The sequence below is a fragment of the Diplotaxodon limnothrissa genome, linkage group LG6, assembly GCF_057381915.1.
Source record: "Diplotaxodon limnothrissa isolate DT_005_m linkage group LG6, D_limnothrissa_male_GT1.1, whole genome shotgun sequence".
In the NCBI taxonomy this organism is placed as follows: Eukaryota; Metazoa; Chordata; class Actinopteri; order Cichliformes; family Cichlidae; genus Diplotaxodon; species Diplotaxodon limnothrissa.
Window position 1 is genome coordinate 43,332,960 of NC_140601.1, and position 14,961 is coordinate 43,347,920.

At 48.7% G+C, this 14,961-nt stretch overlaps 2 protein-coding genes and 2 non-coding genes across 5 annotated transcripts in view; 2 read left to right on the forward strand and 2 right to left on the reverse strand.

The window, feature by feature from the left end:
• LOC146631308 (uncharacterized) overlaps positions 1 to 5,481 on the forward strand; it is a 42,931-nt gene extending 37,450 nt beyond the window's left edge. For both annotated transcript variants that reach the window (XM_085355257.1, XM_085355258.1), the window contains exons 11-18: positions 1 to 44; positions 134 to 224; positions 861 to 966; positions 2,585 to 2,658; positions 3,137 to 3,235; positions 3,444 to 3,560; positions 3,852 to 3,949; positions 4,615 to 5,481. The exon at positions 1 to 44 is cut by the window's left edge and continues 80 nt beyond it. In XM_085355257.1, coding sequence (XP_085211383.1) covers positions 1 to 44; positions 134 to 224; positions 861 to 966; positions 2,585 to 2,658; positions 3,137 to 3,235; positions 3,444 to 3,560; positions 3,852 to 3,949; positions 4,615 to 4,828 — 843 coding nt within the window. In that variant the 3' untranslated portion in view covers positions 4,829 to 5,481. The remainder of the gene's footprint in view (positions 45 to 133; positions 225 to 860; positions 967 to 2,584; positions 2,659 to 3,136; positions 3,236 to 3,443; positions 3,561 to 3,851; positions 3,950 to 4,614) is intronic.
• A 63-nt stretch (positions 5,482 to 5,544) lies between these two features.
• LOC146631309 (fibrinogen-like protein 1) lies at positions 5,545 to 10,958 on the reverse strand. Its single transcript, XM_085356499.1, has 7 exons — positions 10,809 to 10,958; positions 8,292 to 8,460; positions 7,854 to 8,013; positions 7,684 to 7,781; positions 7,532 to 7,620; positions 6,618 to 6,805; positions 5,545 to 5,764 (listed from the first exon to the last, which is right to left on the reverse strand). Exons 1-7 carry the CDS (start codon positions 10,956 to 10,958, stop codon positions 5,545 to 5,547), a joined length of 1,074 nt encoding a protein of 357 aa, XP_085212625.1.
• Positions 10,959 to 11,434: 476 nt separating this feature from the next.
• Positions 11,435 to 11,526, reverse strand: trnar-ucu (transfer RNA arginine (anticodon UCU)). Its single transcript is given in 2 exon segments — positions 11,435 to 11,470; positions 11,490 to 11,526. It is a non-coding gene; the product is annotated as a tRNA-Arg (tRNA).
• Positions 11,527 to 12,214: 688 nt separating this feature from the next.
• On the forward strand, positions 12,215 to 12,287 carry trnak-uuu (transfer RNA lysine (anticodon UUU)). The gene has a single exon. It is a non-coding gene; the product is annotated as a tRNA-Lys (tRNA).
• The last annotated feature ends 2,674 nt before the right edge of the window (positions 12,288 to 14,961 follow it).

Genomic DNA, 14,961 nt, shown 5'->3' on the forward strand with positions numbered 1-14,961 from the left:
TTGCGGGAGCAGCACCGGGAGGAGCTGGCACAGCTGGAGGAAAGGTAGGACGGACGCTCTCCTCACGTCCAGGAGCCTTCTCCTCCTGCACGCCGTTCAGACTGACCCTGTTTCACGCTCCTCTCTGCGACAGGCTGACCAGTTTTTACCAAACGGAGTGGGACAAGGTCCACCAGACGTACCAGGAGGAGGCGGACAAATGTCGCGTCCTGATGGAGAAGCAGGTCTGAGCACAAACGCACGAGCAGACGCTCAACCAGCTTTTATTGTGAAAGGATCACGGCCTCGAGCGTGACGGAGACGGTGCTCGTCACGTACGCGGCGTGACCTTTAATAGGTCACCGATTTACTGCTGCGGTTGGGCCGAGACACGGCACACGCCCTCCTCGTGCTGCGCTCTGATTGGCTCGTAGGAGCGCCATGTGACTCCCTGAGCTCTGAACCTGAGCTCGCTCTCTGATTGGATCCAGCGACAGGAAAAATGTTTCAGATTCATCATAAACGTCCAGCAGTGCTCTCGTCTCCGTGCTGCAGACGCTCAGATTGAAGAATCACTCACACCTGATGGAGGAGACGAGGAGGCAGGGAGGGGTGGTGACGGCGTGAGGAGAAAGTGTAGGAAAGAAAGCAAAGGAGGAAGGAAGGAGTGCAAATGACAGGAAGCAGGAGGAGGAGATGTGGGAGGGGCCAGAGATTCAAATGAAAACATGTAAACAAACAAACACATTTGTAAACAGCCACGTCTCTGATTTCTTTCTTAGTTCTGGACGTTTTTAATCTTTTTTATTTTCACTGCATGATCTGATAAATGTTGGAGTTTTGATCAGCGCCGCCTCTGACGTCCTGGTTACTTCCTGCAGGTGGAGGAGCTGAGGAGCCGACAGGAAGTGGAGAGGAAGAAACAGGAAGTGAGTCACAGCCAGAAGATGGAGTCTCTGAAACAGCAGTACAAGGCCTCAATAGAAGGTGTGTGTGCACGATACAGACACACACAGACACACACACACACTCACAGACACACACAGACACACACACACTCACAGACACACACACACACTCACACACAGACACACACAGACACACACACTCACAGACAGACACACACACACACTCACACACAGACACACACAGACACACACACACTCACAGACAGACACACACACACACTCACACACAGACACACACAGACACACACACTCACAGACACACACTCACAGACACACACAGACACACACACTCACAGACACACTCACACACAGACACACACACTCACAGACACACAGACACACTCACAGACACACACAGACACACACACACAGACACACACACTCACAGACACACAGACACACTCACAGACACACACACTCACAGACACACAGACACACTCACAGACACACACACACACTCACACACAGACACACACACTCACAGACACACACACTCACACACAGACACACACACTCACAGACACACAGACACACTCACAGACACACACACTCACAGACTCACACACACACTCACACACACACACACACACACACTCACAGACACACACACACACTCACACACAGACACACACACTCACAGACACACAGACTCACACACACACTCACACACAGACACACACACTCACAGACACACACACACACTCACACACAGACACACTCACACACAGACACACAGACACACTCACAGACACACACACACACTCACAGACACACACACTCACAGACACACAGACACACTCACAGACACACACACACACTCACAGACACACACACTCACAGACACACAGACACACTCACAGACACACTCACAGACACACAGACACACACACACTCACAGACACACACAGACTCACACACACACAGACACACACACTCACAGACTCACACACACACTCACAGACACACACACACTCACAGACACACACACACTCACAGACACACACACACTCACAGAGACACACACACACACACAGACACACACACACTCACAGACACACTCACAGACACACAGACACACACACAGACACACACACAGACACAGACACACTCACAGACACACACACTCACAGACAGACACTCACAGACACACTCACAGACACACAGACACACTCACAGACACACAGACACACACACAGACACAGACACACTCACAGACACACACACTCACAGACACACACAGACACACACACTCACAGACACACACACACACTCACAGACACACACACACACTCACAGACACACACAGACACACACACAGACACTCACAGACACTCACAGACTCACACACACACAGACACACACTCACAGACACACACACACACACACAGACACACACTCACAGACACACACACTCACAGACACACACTCACACACACACACACTCACAGACTCACACACACACAGACACACACTCACAGACACACACACTCACAGACACACACAGACACAGACACACTCACAGACACACACACTCACAGACACAGACACACACACACACTCACACTCACAGACACACACACAGACACACACACACACTCTGTCCTCTTTGTCGCTCTGATTTCTTTCTCCCGGCTCAGAGATGAAGACCATCCATCGCTCCGACCTGGACACTGTGGAAAAATCCCTGCAGGACACCGAAGCTTCTCTCTCTGTAAGAATCACTTTACTGCCATCATCACATTTCCATCACTCTGTGACATCAGATGAACCTTCATCAGTCCCACACGTGGGAAATTAGTTTGGTTACAGCAGCAAAACATAAGAAAAATAGAATAAAATAGAATAACATACTGTGCAATATAGAATAGAACAGAATAGAGTGCTATAAACATGAGAATGAGGTGATGCGTCTGCTCAGCGCGGGGCGAGCGTGGCCGTCAGGGCGTTTGAATCGGTGACTCTGCAGCGCTGCGTTCGTGCTGAGGCTCGCACACGTTTTCCCTCCAGGTGCTTCCAGATGTTTGTGTGTGGAGGAGAGCCGAGGATCTATCTGTGCTGCCGGCTCAGACGCTCAGGAGGCCAACACAAACCTGAGCTCGGTCTGCAGACGTGTTCCTGATGAATCTGTAGTTTACCTGCCGCTGAGCTCAGCGTGAACTCTAACAACGGCGCCTCTGTTTCCCCCTCAGGAAAAACTCTCCGAGCTCACGGCGGAGAAGGAGGACCTGAGCGAGAAGCTGCGAGCTGAGGAGGAGAGGAGGAAGAGGATGCTCACCGACAAGAATCTGGTAACGATGGTTTAATCTCCCTCTGAACTCCTCCTAGCAGCACTCGTGAAGCCCGCTGCTGACCATGACTGCCCCCTGCTGGTGTGGAAGAGCAGTGACTAACTCATACTAAAGGGACAGGAAATGTGTGCTTGTTGTGCTGCTGTAATGCTGCTTAAAGTGCCGAGGGTTCCTGCGCTCACCTGCTGTGTCTGTGCTGTTTGTGCAGAAGGACTCGCACACCGTGTACCTGGAGAAGGAGCTGGAGAGTCTGAAGGTGGTGCTGGAGATCAAGAACAACCAGCTGCATCAGAAGGAGAAGAAGCTGATGGAGATGGACAAACTGGTGGGTGCAGATCTGTTTCCGTCTCAGCAGATCTAAGAATTCCTTATCTAGCAGCATCGGCAGCCTCCCGGGAATCTCCCGTGCTTTGTGACTGAAGCTTTGGAAACAGTTGTTGTGTTTGTCTGGTGTTACTGCCGGAGCGTCTGCCACAGCGAGCATCGCACAGCGAGGAGCGAGTGTGTCAGTCGGACGGATTAGCTGCTTTTAAACATTTTCATCTACCTGAGCCGAGCCTGATGATTGGATGAAAAAAACGTTCTGTGTGTGTGCGTGTGTGTGTGTGTGTCACAGGTGGAGACGAATGTGAAGCTGGAGGAGTGTCTGAAGAAGGTGCAGCAGGAGAACGAGGACTACAAGGCCAGGATGGACAAACACGCCGCGCTGTCCAAGTACGTACTCCAGGGGGCTCATCCCCATCCAATCGTTCAGCTACCTCCTGGTTTCCTCCCTCCCTCTCCTGGTTTCCTCCCTCCCTCTCCTGGTTTCCTCCCTCCCTCTCCTGGTTTCCTCCCTCCCTCTCCTGGCTTTCAGATAAATGTTAAAAGGCCTGTCGCAGGGACCGCCGGCGCCTCTCGCTCTCGCTGCGTGAGTTGTGATGATGAGGGTTTATCTGCTGCTGTTCTTTGACTCATAATGTGAAGAACGAGACGTTCTGTGAGAGACGAACATGTTTCTGCTCCGTAAATACAAAAGAAAGCAGATTTCAGGCAACGAGGAGCGCGAGAATGTTGATTGCTTAAAGCCTCGGAGCACATATCTCTGTCCTGTTATTGTGGCTCGTGTGAATAAGAAAGTGACTGTTTGCCTGTGAAAAACACTTAAAAATCAACTTTGTATTTGCAGTGAGTGAAAACATCAGACGTGTGGCTTTAACAGCGTTCAGAGTAAAATCCCGCCACAGCAGCACGAACGACGGCGCCTTTTAAACGTCCCGCGTGCGCCTGTCGTGATCAGAACCCATCAGCCTCTCAGCAGGCGCGTGGAAGCTGTAAACGAGTGGCTCCCCTTTCGATAAATCCTTGCCCGTCTCACGGCTCTCTGTCTCCCCCTGCAGGCAGCTGTCCAGCGAGCAGGCCATACTGCAGCAGACGCTGCAGAAGGAGTCAAAGGTCAACAAGCGGCTGTCCATGGAGAACGAGGAGCTGCTGTGGAAGCTGCACAACGGCGACCTGCTGGCGAGCCCCCGCCGCCTCTCGCCCACCTCCCCCTTCAGCTCGCCCCGGAACTCCGCCTCCTTCACCACAGCTGCGCCGTTATCGCCCAGATAACCCACCGCCCCCCCTGCGCTCCCCCCTCCCGAGTCGGAGCGGCGCCGCTGGACATGAAGCCATCGCAGACTTGTACATTTTTAAATAAATATCTTATTTTGAAAAGACGCTGCGGCGGCACCGACGCACTTAAACCAGAGGCTGGGCTGAGCTCGCCGCCTCGGAGCGCCCGGTCCTCCCGGGAGCGTTCTTCCTCCTCTGAAGAAACCAGCAGGCACGCCTCAGGGTCTGTACATAGCTCCTCCTCCCTGACCGCTGCTCCGCTCGCCTCCTCGGGGGAAACCTTGGATTTGTGGATGTTTGTGGAAACGCTCCGCCTCCAAAGAGCGAAGCTCAATCAGCGTTCCAATGGGACGGAGACACGCCTCCCACAGACCTCTGTCCTGTCACGACCTCGACCTTAACCTGCTTTGTGGAATGTAATCACCCGTGGACGTTCGACGTAGGGGGCCGGCCTCAGAGCCAAATATGCAGACCTCCCCTCGCGCCCTGAAATCACCCGGTGCCCAATCAGATGTCTGCCCTGCCGTGCCCCTCCCTCACTGACACACTGGCCTGTGTTACTGTTTCTGTTGTTTGTCCTGAAAAACCTCAGATTTACCCAGAATGCCTCAGTGTACAATGTTCTTTTTTGTTGTTTTGAACAGAATAAATGCGACATGACATCATACGAAGGCGCTCTGACTTTATTTCACAGCATCAAAGTGACCTCGGCTTCACGGAGCGCCTCGGCCCGCCGCCGGGACCACGTCAGGACCGCCTGGCAGGTAAACGTCCGCTGGAGGCGGCGCTTCGAGGTCGGACGCTCGTATCATCATGACGACAGACTTGATGGAGTAGGCCCAGCCGTGCCACGTGTACCACACCACGCCGTCGTCCGTCATGGCTTCGAACGGCCCGTCGTAGTAGTGACCGTTCGGGTTACCTGCGTTACACCTGTGAGGGGGAAGTCACAGAACAGTCAGCTGACACGATCGGCCAATAGCAGCTGCTTTAATCGCACTCTGCTCCAATTAAAGGGACAGTCCACCGAGCGTCTTCACGTCTATCCTGATAGTTCAGCTGCAGAGACGAAAAGCTTCATGATCGAAGCACCGAAAACGAGCCGTGAGAAGCTCAGCAGCATGAACCCTGCTGGGTTTAATTTTAAGGGATAAAAGTTCAGGTTTTTCTAATAAAACTTTATTGATTGATTCTCTACTCCGCTTTTTCTACCCGAGTTTAAAAAGACCTGAACTCTGATTATAAATCGGAGCAGCTGCTGTGAGAATCACGAGAAATCCTCAGATTTCTGCTGCTGGGACGTCAGCGGAAATCTGCTGGGCTGCAGAAAAGTTTGGGAACGGCTGCGTTAGGGAACATGGGGAGGCAGAAATCAAACGAGCTGATTATTAACCTTTGGTTTAAAGGACGGTGAACTTTAACTAAACACTAAAAGCAGCAGCCACTGAACAAACGCTTCAAAGCTCTTTGTGCAAAGAGCTTCAAACAGACACACAAAGATCTTCATCTCCACAGTTCCCATGAAAGGTGCGTTTGATTTTATGAGTTGAACACAAAACTGCAGAAATGAAAGACGAACAAAGAAACGCAGCAGCTGGAATTTAAATCTGAATGTCTGAGGCTGAATCACGTTTATCAGCAAGATGTCAGTTTCCCGGGGTCACGGTGTTGGCGGGTGATGCTTGGCCCCGTCGCTCTGTCTCGTGTGGAGGACCGACTCTACAGCTCAGTTTTGGTGTACTGTCCCTTTAAGCCTGCAGTAAACGCGTCGCCGTGCGCGTCTCACCTGCTGAACCACCAGCCCGACTTGCTGTGTCTGACGCACTGAACGTCGGCGTCGATGCAGTTCGGCCGGTCGTAGGTGCTGAACTTCACCCCGTCTGCGCATGGACTGCCCGGTCCCGCCACGTGGGCGTCGTCCAGAGCGTCGCCAGCGTTCCCAGTGAACTCGCCCAGATGTAACTGGTACTGGTCCTTCAGGTGAACACGGGAGTGAAAGCAGAGTGATCAGGCTCACACCTGCAGCGCGACCTTCAGCGAGGACACTTAAAGCCATTTACAGCCGGACCCTGTTTGACGCGAACCTCACAGGTCCGTGACGGCGAGGAAGACCACGCGCTGAAACTGCGAGTGCTGCAGGAGCTCACAGTTACAAATCTGATGCTCAGACTCATCGCAGCCAGTTCGTTCAGCACCAGCTGATTAATCAGACGCCTTACACACACACACAAAACGTGCAGTCAGCAGAGTGACCCGGGTTATTGTTCTGCAGCTACGTTTAACGACGCCCCTTCAACGCATCATTTTCACAGCCTTTGAAGGCCTGAGGCCACACCTGGGTTCAGGTTTAACGTCAGGGTCAGGTGTGGGGCCTCCTAAAACAGCAGCAAACAGCTCGTCTTACTTCCTCCTCTCGTGGTCATCGCGCCGACACTGCGGAATATTCTGCAGCTCCTCCCCCTGCTGTTAGTTTATCTGTGTTTATCCTCAGCAGTGCAGGAACACAGAGAGGGAGAGGACCGCCGATGGGAACAGAGACCGGCGGTGACCTTGATGCTGCTGCTGGGGACCGTAGTCTAAATAAGACCGAGTGTTATGAGAAACCGATAGGAGGTCAAAGGTCAGGGAGAGGCTGTAAAGTGTTCTTAGCGTCAGATTGAATTTAAAGCTGAGACGTTCCCGCGGTTACTTGAGTTTCACCTGTTCGCCGTCCACCTTGAAGCTCTTGTACTCGGCGAAGCGCTCGTTCCCCTCAAAGTCCTCCATGTTGATGCGCAGGTCATAGTTCCCTAAAACACAGAAAGCATCAGACACACACACACACACAGACGCACACACACAGGTAGACGCACCTTGTGATGTCAGATGGTGCAGGGGTTCATTGCCCAACCAGAACTCTCCAGCAGGAGAGAAGAGGTCTCCGAATCCATGCTTGTACTCCACCCACGCTCTGCACACACACACACACGATGACACATTTGTTTGCACTGTTCACGTGTTCACGTGTGTAAAGGTGACACACCTGTCGAAGCTCTCTTTGCCGTCTCTCCTCCTCTGGAAGACGGTCCACCCTCCTCCGTGGTTCATGTCGCAGTACACGCTCAGCGCCGTGGGAGCGCCGTCTGGGCGAATCACGTACAGCCCGCTGGCCACGTTTCCATCCTCAAACACCTCAGAGCAGTCTATATATACACACACACACACACACACACACACACACACACACACACACACACACACACACACACACAGATAAGAAAAAGATCTGGTTCAATCCCAGGAGGAGACCTCGTCCTCCGTAACGCTGCATCTGTCTGACATGAGTCTAATAAAATAACCATTCCCGGGTTTCTCTGATCTTGTGACGCTCTGTGTAGACATGGTTTGTTTCTTAGATAAAGGAAAGCGTCCGGTGCTGACGATGTAGGGTTTGACCCACACACGGTGGATGCAGCCGTACCTCTGTAGAGGTCGTCGAGGCCCAGGTACGAGTTGGGGATCTGCTGCAGCTGCTGCGCCTGGCTGCTGTGGAGCTCCTGGATGTAGCGGTGCTGCTCACTGATCACGTTCATCAAGCCCTGGATCTCCGCTTCCAGCCGGCTCACCCTCTCCTCACACGGCACCGGCGCCTGGACAGGAGGATAAAAACGCTCTCCTCTGGCACTCGGCAGTAACGAAGAAAGTATGAGAGGATCATTGTTGTCCTCATCAGTGTTTCTGTGATCTACTCTCAATCCTGACTGAAGCTCGTCACAGCAAACACTCCCATGATTTCTGAGACTGTTTCAAGGACTTTAAAAATGAAATCATTTAAGTTTCTGCCAATGAAACTCCTGCAGAACTGCCAATGCTTTGATATTAATATATACAAATGCAGTTTGAAATAAATCCATATTTATGATGCTGAAATCGTGTGAAGCTGCGAATCTAAACGATATAAAAGCCGAGATTAAAGAATCATCTTATACACACTGATGCCTCACCTGCAGCGTGGAGGTAAAGGTCAAAGGTTATTGGGATTACTTTTAGTAAAGGTACTTTTTGTAATCGCCTCATGCAGATTTGAATGAAAACGTTCACCAGCAGGGGGCAGTGTTACAGTGACCGCGTGCTGTTTAACGTTGATTCAACACGCTTTGTTTTTATTGTAAATGTGTTGTTAAATACTGAAGTTACACTGACTCACTGCTCCCTCGTGTGGAACAAAATGGTATTACATGCACGTCCAGCTCAGCTCTGAACTCGAATGCAGATCTTTTCAACAGAATATGGAGATATTTGGGCAGAATGTGCGTGGTGCGTGTTTCTTAGTTTAAAGGAAGTTAGCAGACGTACTTTGAGTTACTCAGCACTGCATCAATAAATCACAACGCAAAATTAGAGCTGAAGCTTGAACAGATGAGGAGTTCTCTGGTGTCCTGGATTGTTGATTACCTGACAGGAAGACCACAATATGTACGTCTCCCACAGTGTGTGTCTGACAAGGTGATCAGCAACACAGGGGCACCACAGGGGACTGTCCTCTCCCCCTTCCTCTTCACCCTCTACACCACAGACTTCAGCCACTGCACAGAGACCTGCCATCTTCAGAAGTTTTCTGATGACTCTGCGGTGGTTGGATGCATCAGCAGGGATGATGAGACAGAGTACCGGGCTGTGGTCGACTCCTTTGTCACGTGGTGTGAGCAGAATCATCTGCAGCTCAACGTGGCAAAGACCAAGGAACTGATCGTGGACTTCAGGAAGACCAGGAAACACTTGACCCCTGTTTCAATCCAGGGGGTCAGTGTTGACATTGTGGAGGACTATAAATACCTTGGAGTACACATTGACAATAAACTGGACTGGGCTAAAAACACCACAGCACTTTACAGGAAGGGCCAGAGTCGTCTCTATTTTTTGAGGCGACTGAGGTCCTTCAACATCTGCCAGAAAATGCTGAGGATTTTCTATGAGTCTGTTGTGGCCAGTGCGATCCTCTATGCTGTTGCATGCTGGGGGAGCAGGCTGAGGGTCGCAGATGCCAACAGACTTAATAAACTGATCCGTAAGGCCAGCAATGTTGTGGGGATGGAGCTGGACTCCCTCAAGGTGGTGTCGGAGAGGCGGATGCTGTCCAAGATAAAGACAATGTTGGATAACACCTCCCACCCACTCCATGACATGTTGGTCAGTCACAGGAGCTCGTTCAGTGAGAGACTGAGATTACCGAAAAGCACCACTGAACGACACAGGAAATCATTCCTGCCTGTGGCCATCTCCCTGTACAACGCATCCACTTAACACACTGTTTGCTGCTACAACTACACATGTTTCTTTTCCAGCTATTTATTTATAAGTGACTTATGTATGTATGTATGTATATATATGTATATATTGTACTATTCTTAGTTAGCGTATTGTCTGTCTTGTCTTAATGTTGGTTTAAAATGGAGCACTGTAACAAAAAATAATTTCCCCCAGGGATCAATAAAGTATTCTGATTCTGATTCTGATTCTGATTGTTATCAAAGTGGGGTTCAAAAGGTCAAACCAAAATAAAACTGAAATATGATCATTACTGTTTATTTCTAATGTTTGTATTTTACTCTGTCACAATAAAGTAAACATTCAGTTTTTATTCTGTTTCTGTCATTTGTTAGTTTGGTTGATGGAAATAAAAATCCTGAGACTGAAGTGCAGAAAAATAAAATGATACCAGTGAGATGAATTTCTTGTTCTGTACAGTAAAAATGAAATCTGAATCTAAACCACGTTCAACACCAACGTTCTCATTTTTCAATAAGTCATCGGAGAAGCACAAACAGTGTCCCTGTGGACAGAGCTCAGTCTGCGCTTCCACTGGAACAAAGCGACGGCTGCATTTTTCACCCCTCTGTCATCAGCTGTGTGAGGACCCAAATCTCAGAGATACTTAAAGCAGGAAGTACAGAGTGCACGAGGAGAAATATGTCACACGGACGCTCCGGTTTCTTACCGCCACAGAGGAAGCCAGGTGAAGCAGAAAGGCCACGGACGTCCTCAGCGTGGCCATCATCGGCACTCTCATCGACTCGCTGCCCGACCCTCCTCCGATTAGCCTCTCCGCCTCCTCTGACATCGCTGCACAGCCGTGGGGAGCCTCCATCTAGTGGCTGCAGTGACTGAACCAGCAACACCGACCACTGTACACAACAAAGATAATGACGTGATCGCCAGTGAATGGGTCAGGAGAGACATAAATAAATGCTAAAATAAAACCATTTCTATACACTTATTTTTATCTACTTCTCTGTATGTTAATACAAAGAGCAAATCTGACCATCAGAACCGATATGGCATGTATTTCTAAGTAGTTATTAAGTTTTATTCAGCAAACAAACACAAATGTTGTATAATGTGCATGGGTACACATGTTTTATTACTGGCATTAAATTTAACTCAATTAATCATTAAGTGCATTTAAAGTAAACATTTTAATTTTCAGCTAATTCCCTCTATTTGTGTCATTGTTAGTCTTCCGTTCCGCACAACGTAACACCGTTAGCTAGTTATATTAGTTATTTATATTACAGTTATATTACAGCATATTTAATACATAAAAACAAACAAAACAAAAATGTGCGACTCCGGTGGGACTCGAACCCACAACCTTTGAATCACTCCTCAAGTGCTTGACTAGAAGTCCAATGCGCTATCCATTGCGCCACGGAGCCACCTGTTGCACAGGTTGCAATGACAGCTTTTTAAGATCCTCTTTCCACACGAGGCCCTAGCAACACGGCTAATCCGCCCGTGTCCGCTACACAAACAATAATGCTATAAAATAGCACTTTAATGCTAACGTTAGCTTAGCACCGCTGCTAGCTGCTGTCAGCCGGCCCGCTTCTCCTCCGCCCTCTCTTCGTTAGCTCACACATGGAGGCTCAGGCTCTGTCCTCAAAGACAACTACTCCTCCGACACTGATCATATTTGCTTTAGCAGTCATGACGTCAGACTGCTTCGCTTGTTTCAGCAGAAACAACGTCGGAGAGCAAACGTCAATGTCCTAGCTCAATTCAGTGAAAAACACTACGTAAATTGCGTGCAACTGTGTCATTTAAACACTTTATAAACAGATTGAGTCGTGTCTTGAGTTGCAATTTGAGGGTTCATTCTGTGATTTTAGCAGCGGAGTTTTTATTGTGAAATTCTTAAAAACCGGAAGTGATATGTGCGTTTCGAAAAACTAGAAATGGCTGAGAGAACATGCAGGACCAAAATCTAATATGTCTGATATATCGTGACGTGAAACGCGAGGTGAACAGAGAACATCTCCTGTGTTACTTTTATCTGCAGCAATATGCTAGTGTGCTAACGGACTACCCAGGTTTTTGAGGAACCAGTGACAGAAATCTGCCAGAGCCCGGATAGCTCAGTCGGTAGAGCATCAGACTTTTAATCTGAGGGTCCAGGGTTCAAGTCCCTGTTCGGGCGTCGATTTTTTTCGCCCCTTTAGTTAAAGAACCTGCTCAAAGTGAGCCCACATATTCTTTGCATTGCTGCAGTGACTCAAATATAGCTTTTATGTTTTCATTGTAGGAGTAAATGTTAAACGCCTATGACAAGACCTCCCACCCACTCCATGATGTGCTGCCCAGTCACAGGAGCACACTGAGATTACCCATAATGCACCACTGAACGATGCAGAAAATCATTCCTCCCTGTACAACTCAATCTAATACACAGCAGACAGTGCAGCGGTTACACCCTTTTGCAGATGCTCTCCTGTGAAAATATCAAAGTGTTACAGGTTACAGTCAATCATATATATTTAATCGCTGTAATAATCCAGAATTGTAGAGCTATTTTTCGTATTTTGTAAACTTTGTAATAAATGGTTTTTTTATGTAGTTCAGTCTGTTACTGATCTTATTGTCTTGGAGTGACTGTGACCACATCATTTCCTAAGGGATTAATAAAGTATTCTGATTGGGATAAATTTACAACAGAAACATGTTTGGCTGCTGTGGACAGAGTCCAGACACACACAGAGCTGTTGATCGGCTGCTCAGTCAGCCTTTGCTTCAACCTTGAGTGAAGCTGAAGCACACTGGGCCCATGCCCCCTTTTTGGGCTGTGCCAAGGCCCGGCCACCAGATGCTTGCTTTCGGGCACCCTCCCCGGGCCTGGCTCCTCGGGCAGGGTAAAGTGTTCCCTCGGTGATATTCTCATAATGGTCTTCTGAATCGCTCTTTGTCTGGTCCCTCACCCAGGACCAATTTGCCATGGGAGACCCTACCAGGGGGCAAAAGCCTCCAGGCAACAGCCCCTGGGATCCCTGGGACACACAAACCCCTCCACCATGATAAGGTAGCGATTCACATTTTGTTAGCCACGCTGAGGTGCTGGGGGGATGATCTCGTACATGGTTGTCATAGTTTCTGTCATAATCGCCAGCAGAGCCTCTGTCAGTTACTTTTTATTTGTATCTGTTTTTTAGGGTGTCCCACATGGGTCCAATCTGGGACCAGCTCTCCTTTGTCAGGTACATAATTAAATGAGACATTTCTGTAAGCATGATAATTCAGTTTTATTAATACAGCACAACCCGCATCAGTGAACATATTCAGATTCTTGAAAAGATAGTGGCCACACTATCCACTCATACTTAACTAATGATGATCTGTATGAACAGTTCCAGTCTGGTTTTCGTCCCTCCCATAGCACTGAAACCGCACTAATAAAAATAACCAATGATACTTCTCAGCCCTTTCCTCTGGTTGCAGGCGTGCCCCAGGGATCTGTCCTGGGTTCTTTTCATTATCTTCTTCTGCTTGCACACATTTTTTGTAAATACAATATCCAGTTTCACTGCTATGCTGATGACACCCAGCTTTATCTGTCCACTAAACCTGATTCTGCTCTCCCCCGTCCTCCCTCACCCTCTGATTAGCCGAACTAAATTCATGGTTCTCTTCCAATTTTCTCAAACTCAATAGTAACAAATCTGAGCTCCTCCTGGTCGGCACTAAACAAACACGATCCAGAACTAATAGCTTTTCCCCATGAGTGAAAAGTCTGGGTGTCATGCGCGATGCTACTCTATCTTTTAACCCACACATCAATAACATCTCTTGGTCTGCATATTTCCAACTCCATAACATTAATCGTCCTTTTCTCTCCCCACATGCCATTCTTAGCCTGGCCACTCTCCGGATCGATTACTGCAACTCTCTTCTTTTTGATCTTAGTCAAAAATCTATCCATCAGCTTCAGCGTGTCCAGAACTCTGCTGCTCGTATCATCACCAGGACTCCTTCTATGCACCACATCACTCCTGCTCTGCAGCAGCTTCACTGGCTTCCAGTTAAATACCGCATCAATTTCAAGATACACATTCAAGGCTACCCATCATCTCTCGCCTTCATACCTCTCTGACCTGGTTCAGCTCACCATCCCTTCTCCGTGTCTCACATCCTCCTCCTCTCTTTCTCTTTCCGTCCCTTCCCCCAGCTAGCCACCGTGGGGCCCCCATCATCCCTTCCTCCTGAGATAAGAAACATCACTTCCCTCCCTCTTTTTAAGTCCAGACTCAAAACTCACCTGTTCACATTAGCCTATTCCACATACATTTGTCCATCCTGCTACTTTAATTTATTTTATTTATTTGCTCAACGTTTTATCCTTATTATGTTTGTTCCTGTTATTGCTTGTGTACAGTGTCCTTGACTGTTTTTAAAGGCGCTTTGATAAATAAAATGTATTATTATTATTAGATGGAGCACAGGATGAGACATGTCTGCAGTCTGAGAATAAAAGCCTGCAAAGTTAAAATTATAATTAAATAACTGTTAAGTCTGGATTGTTCAGAAATATCAAAGTGTGACAACAACCACGAGTCTACAGTGACCTCTGCTTATCCTTACCAGGGTTTCAGCGGGGCTGGACCCTATCCAAGACGAGATACCCCCTGTACAGGTCCACAGACACTTATGTGAATTTCAGAATCATCGTTAATCCCACTGTGGACTGTGGGAGGAAGCTGGAGTACCCAAATATTCCCTTTGAATTCAGGTAAAATTGAAGTTTCCTTCAAAATAAAAAAAAACTAATTCACATAGTTTTAAGAATTAAAATCAGCACGAGGCTGTGAGTGTGAGTACACTTA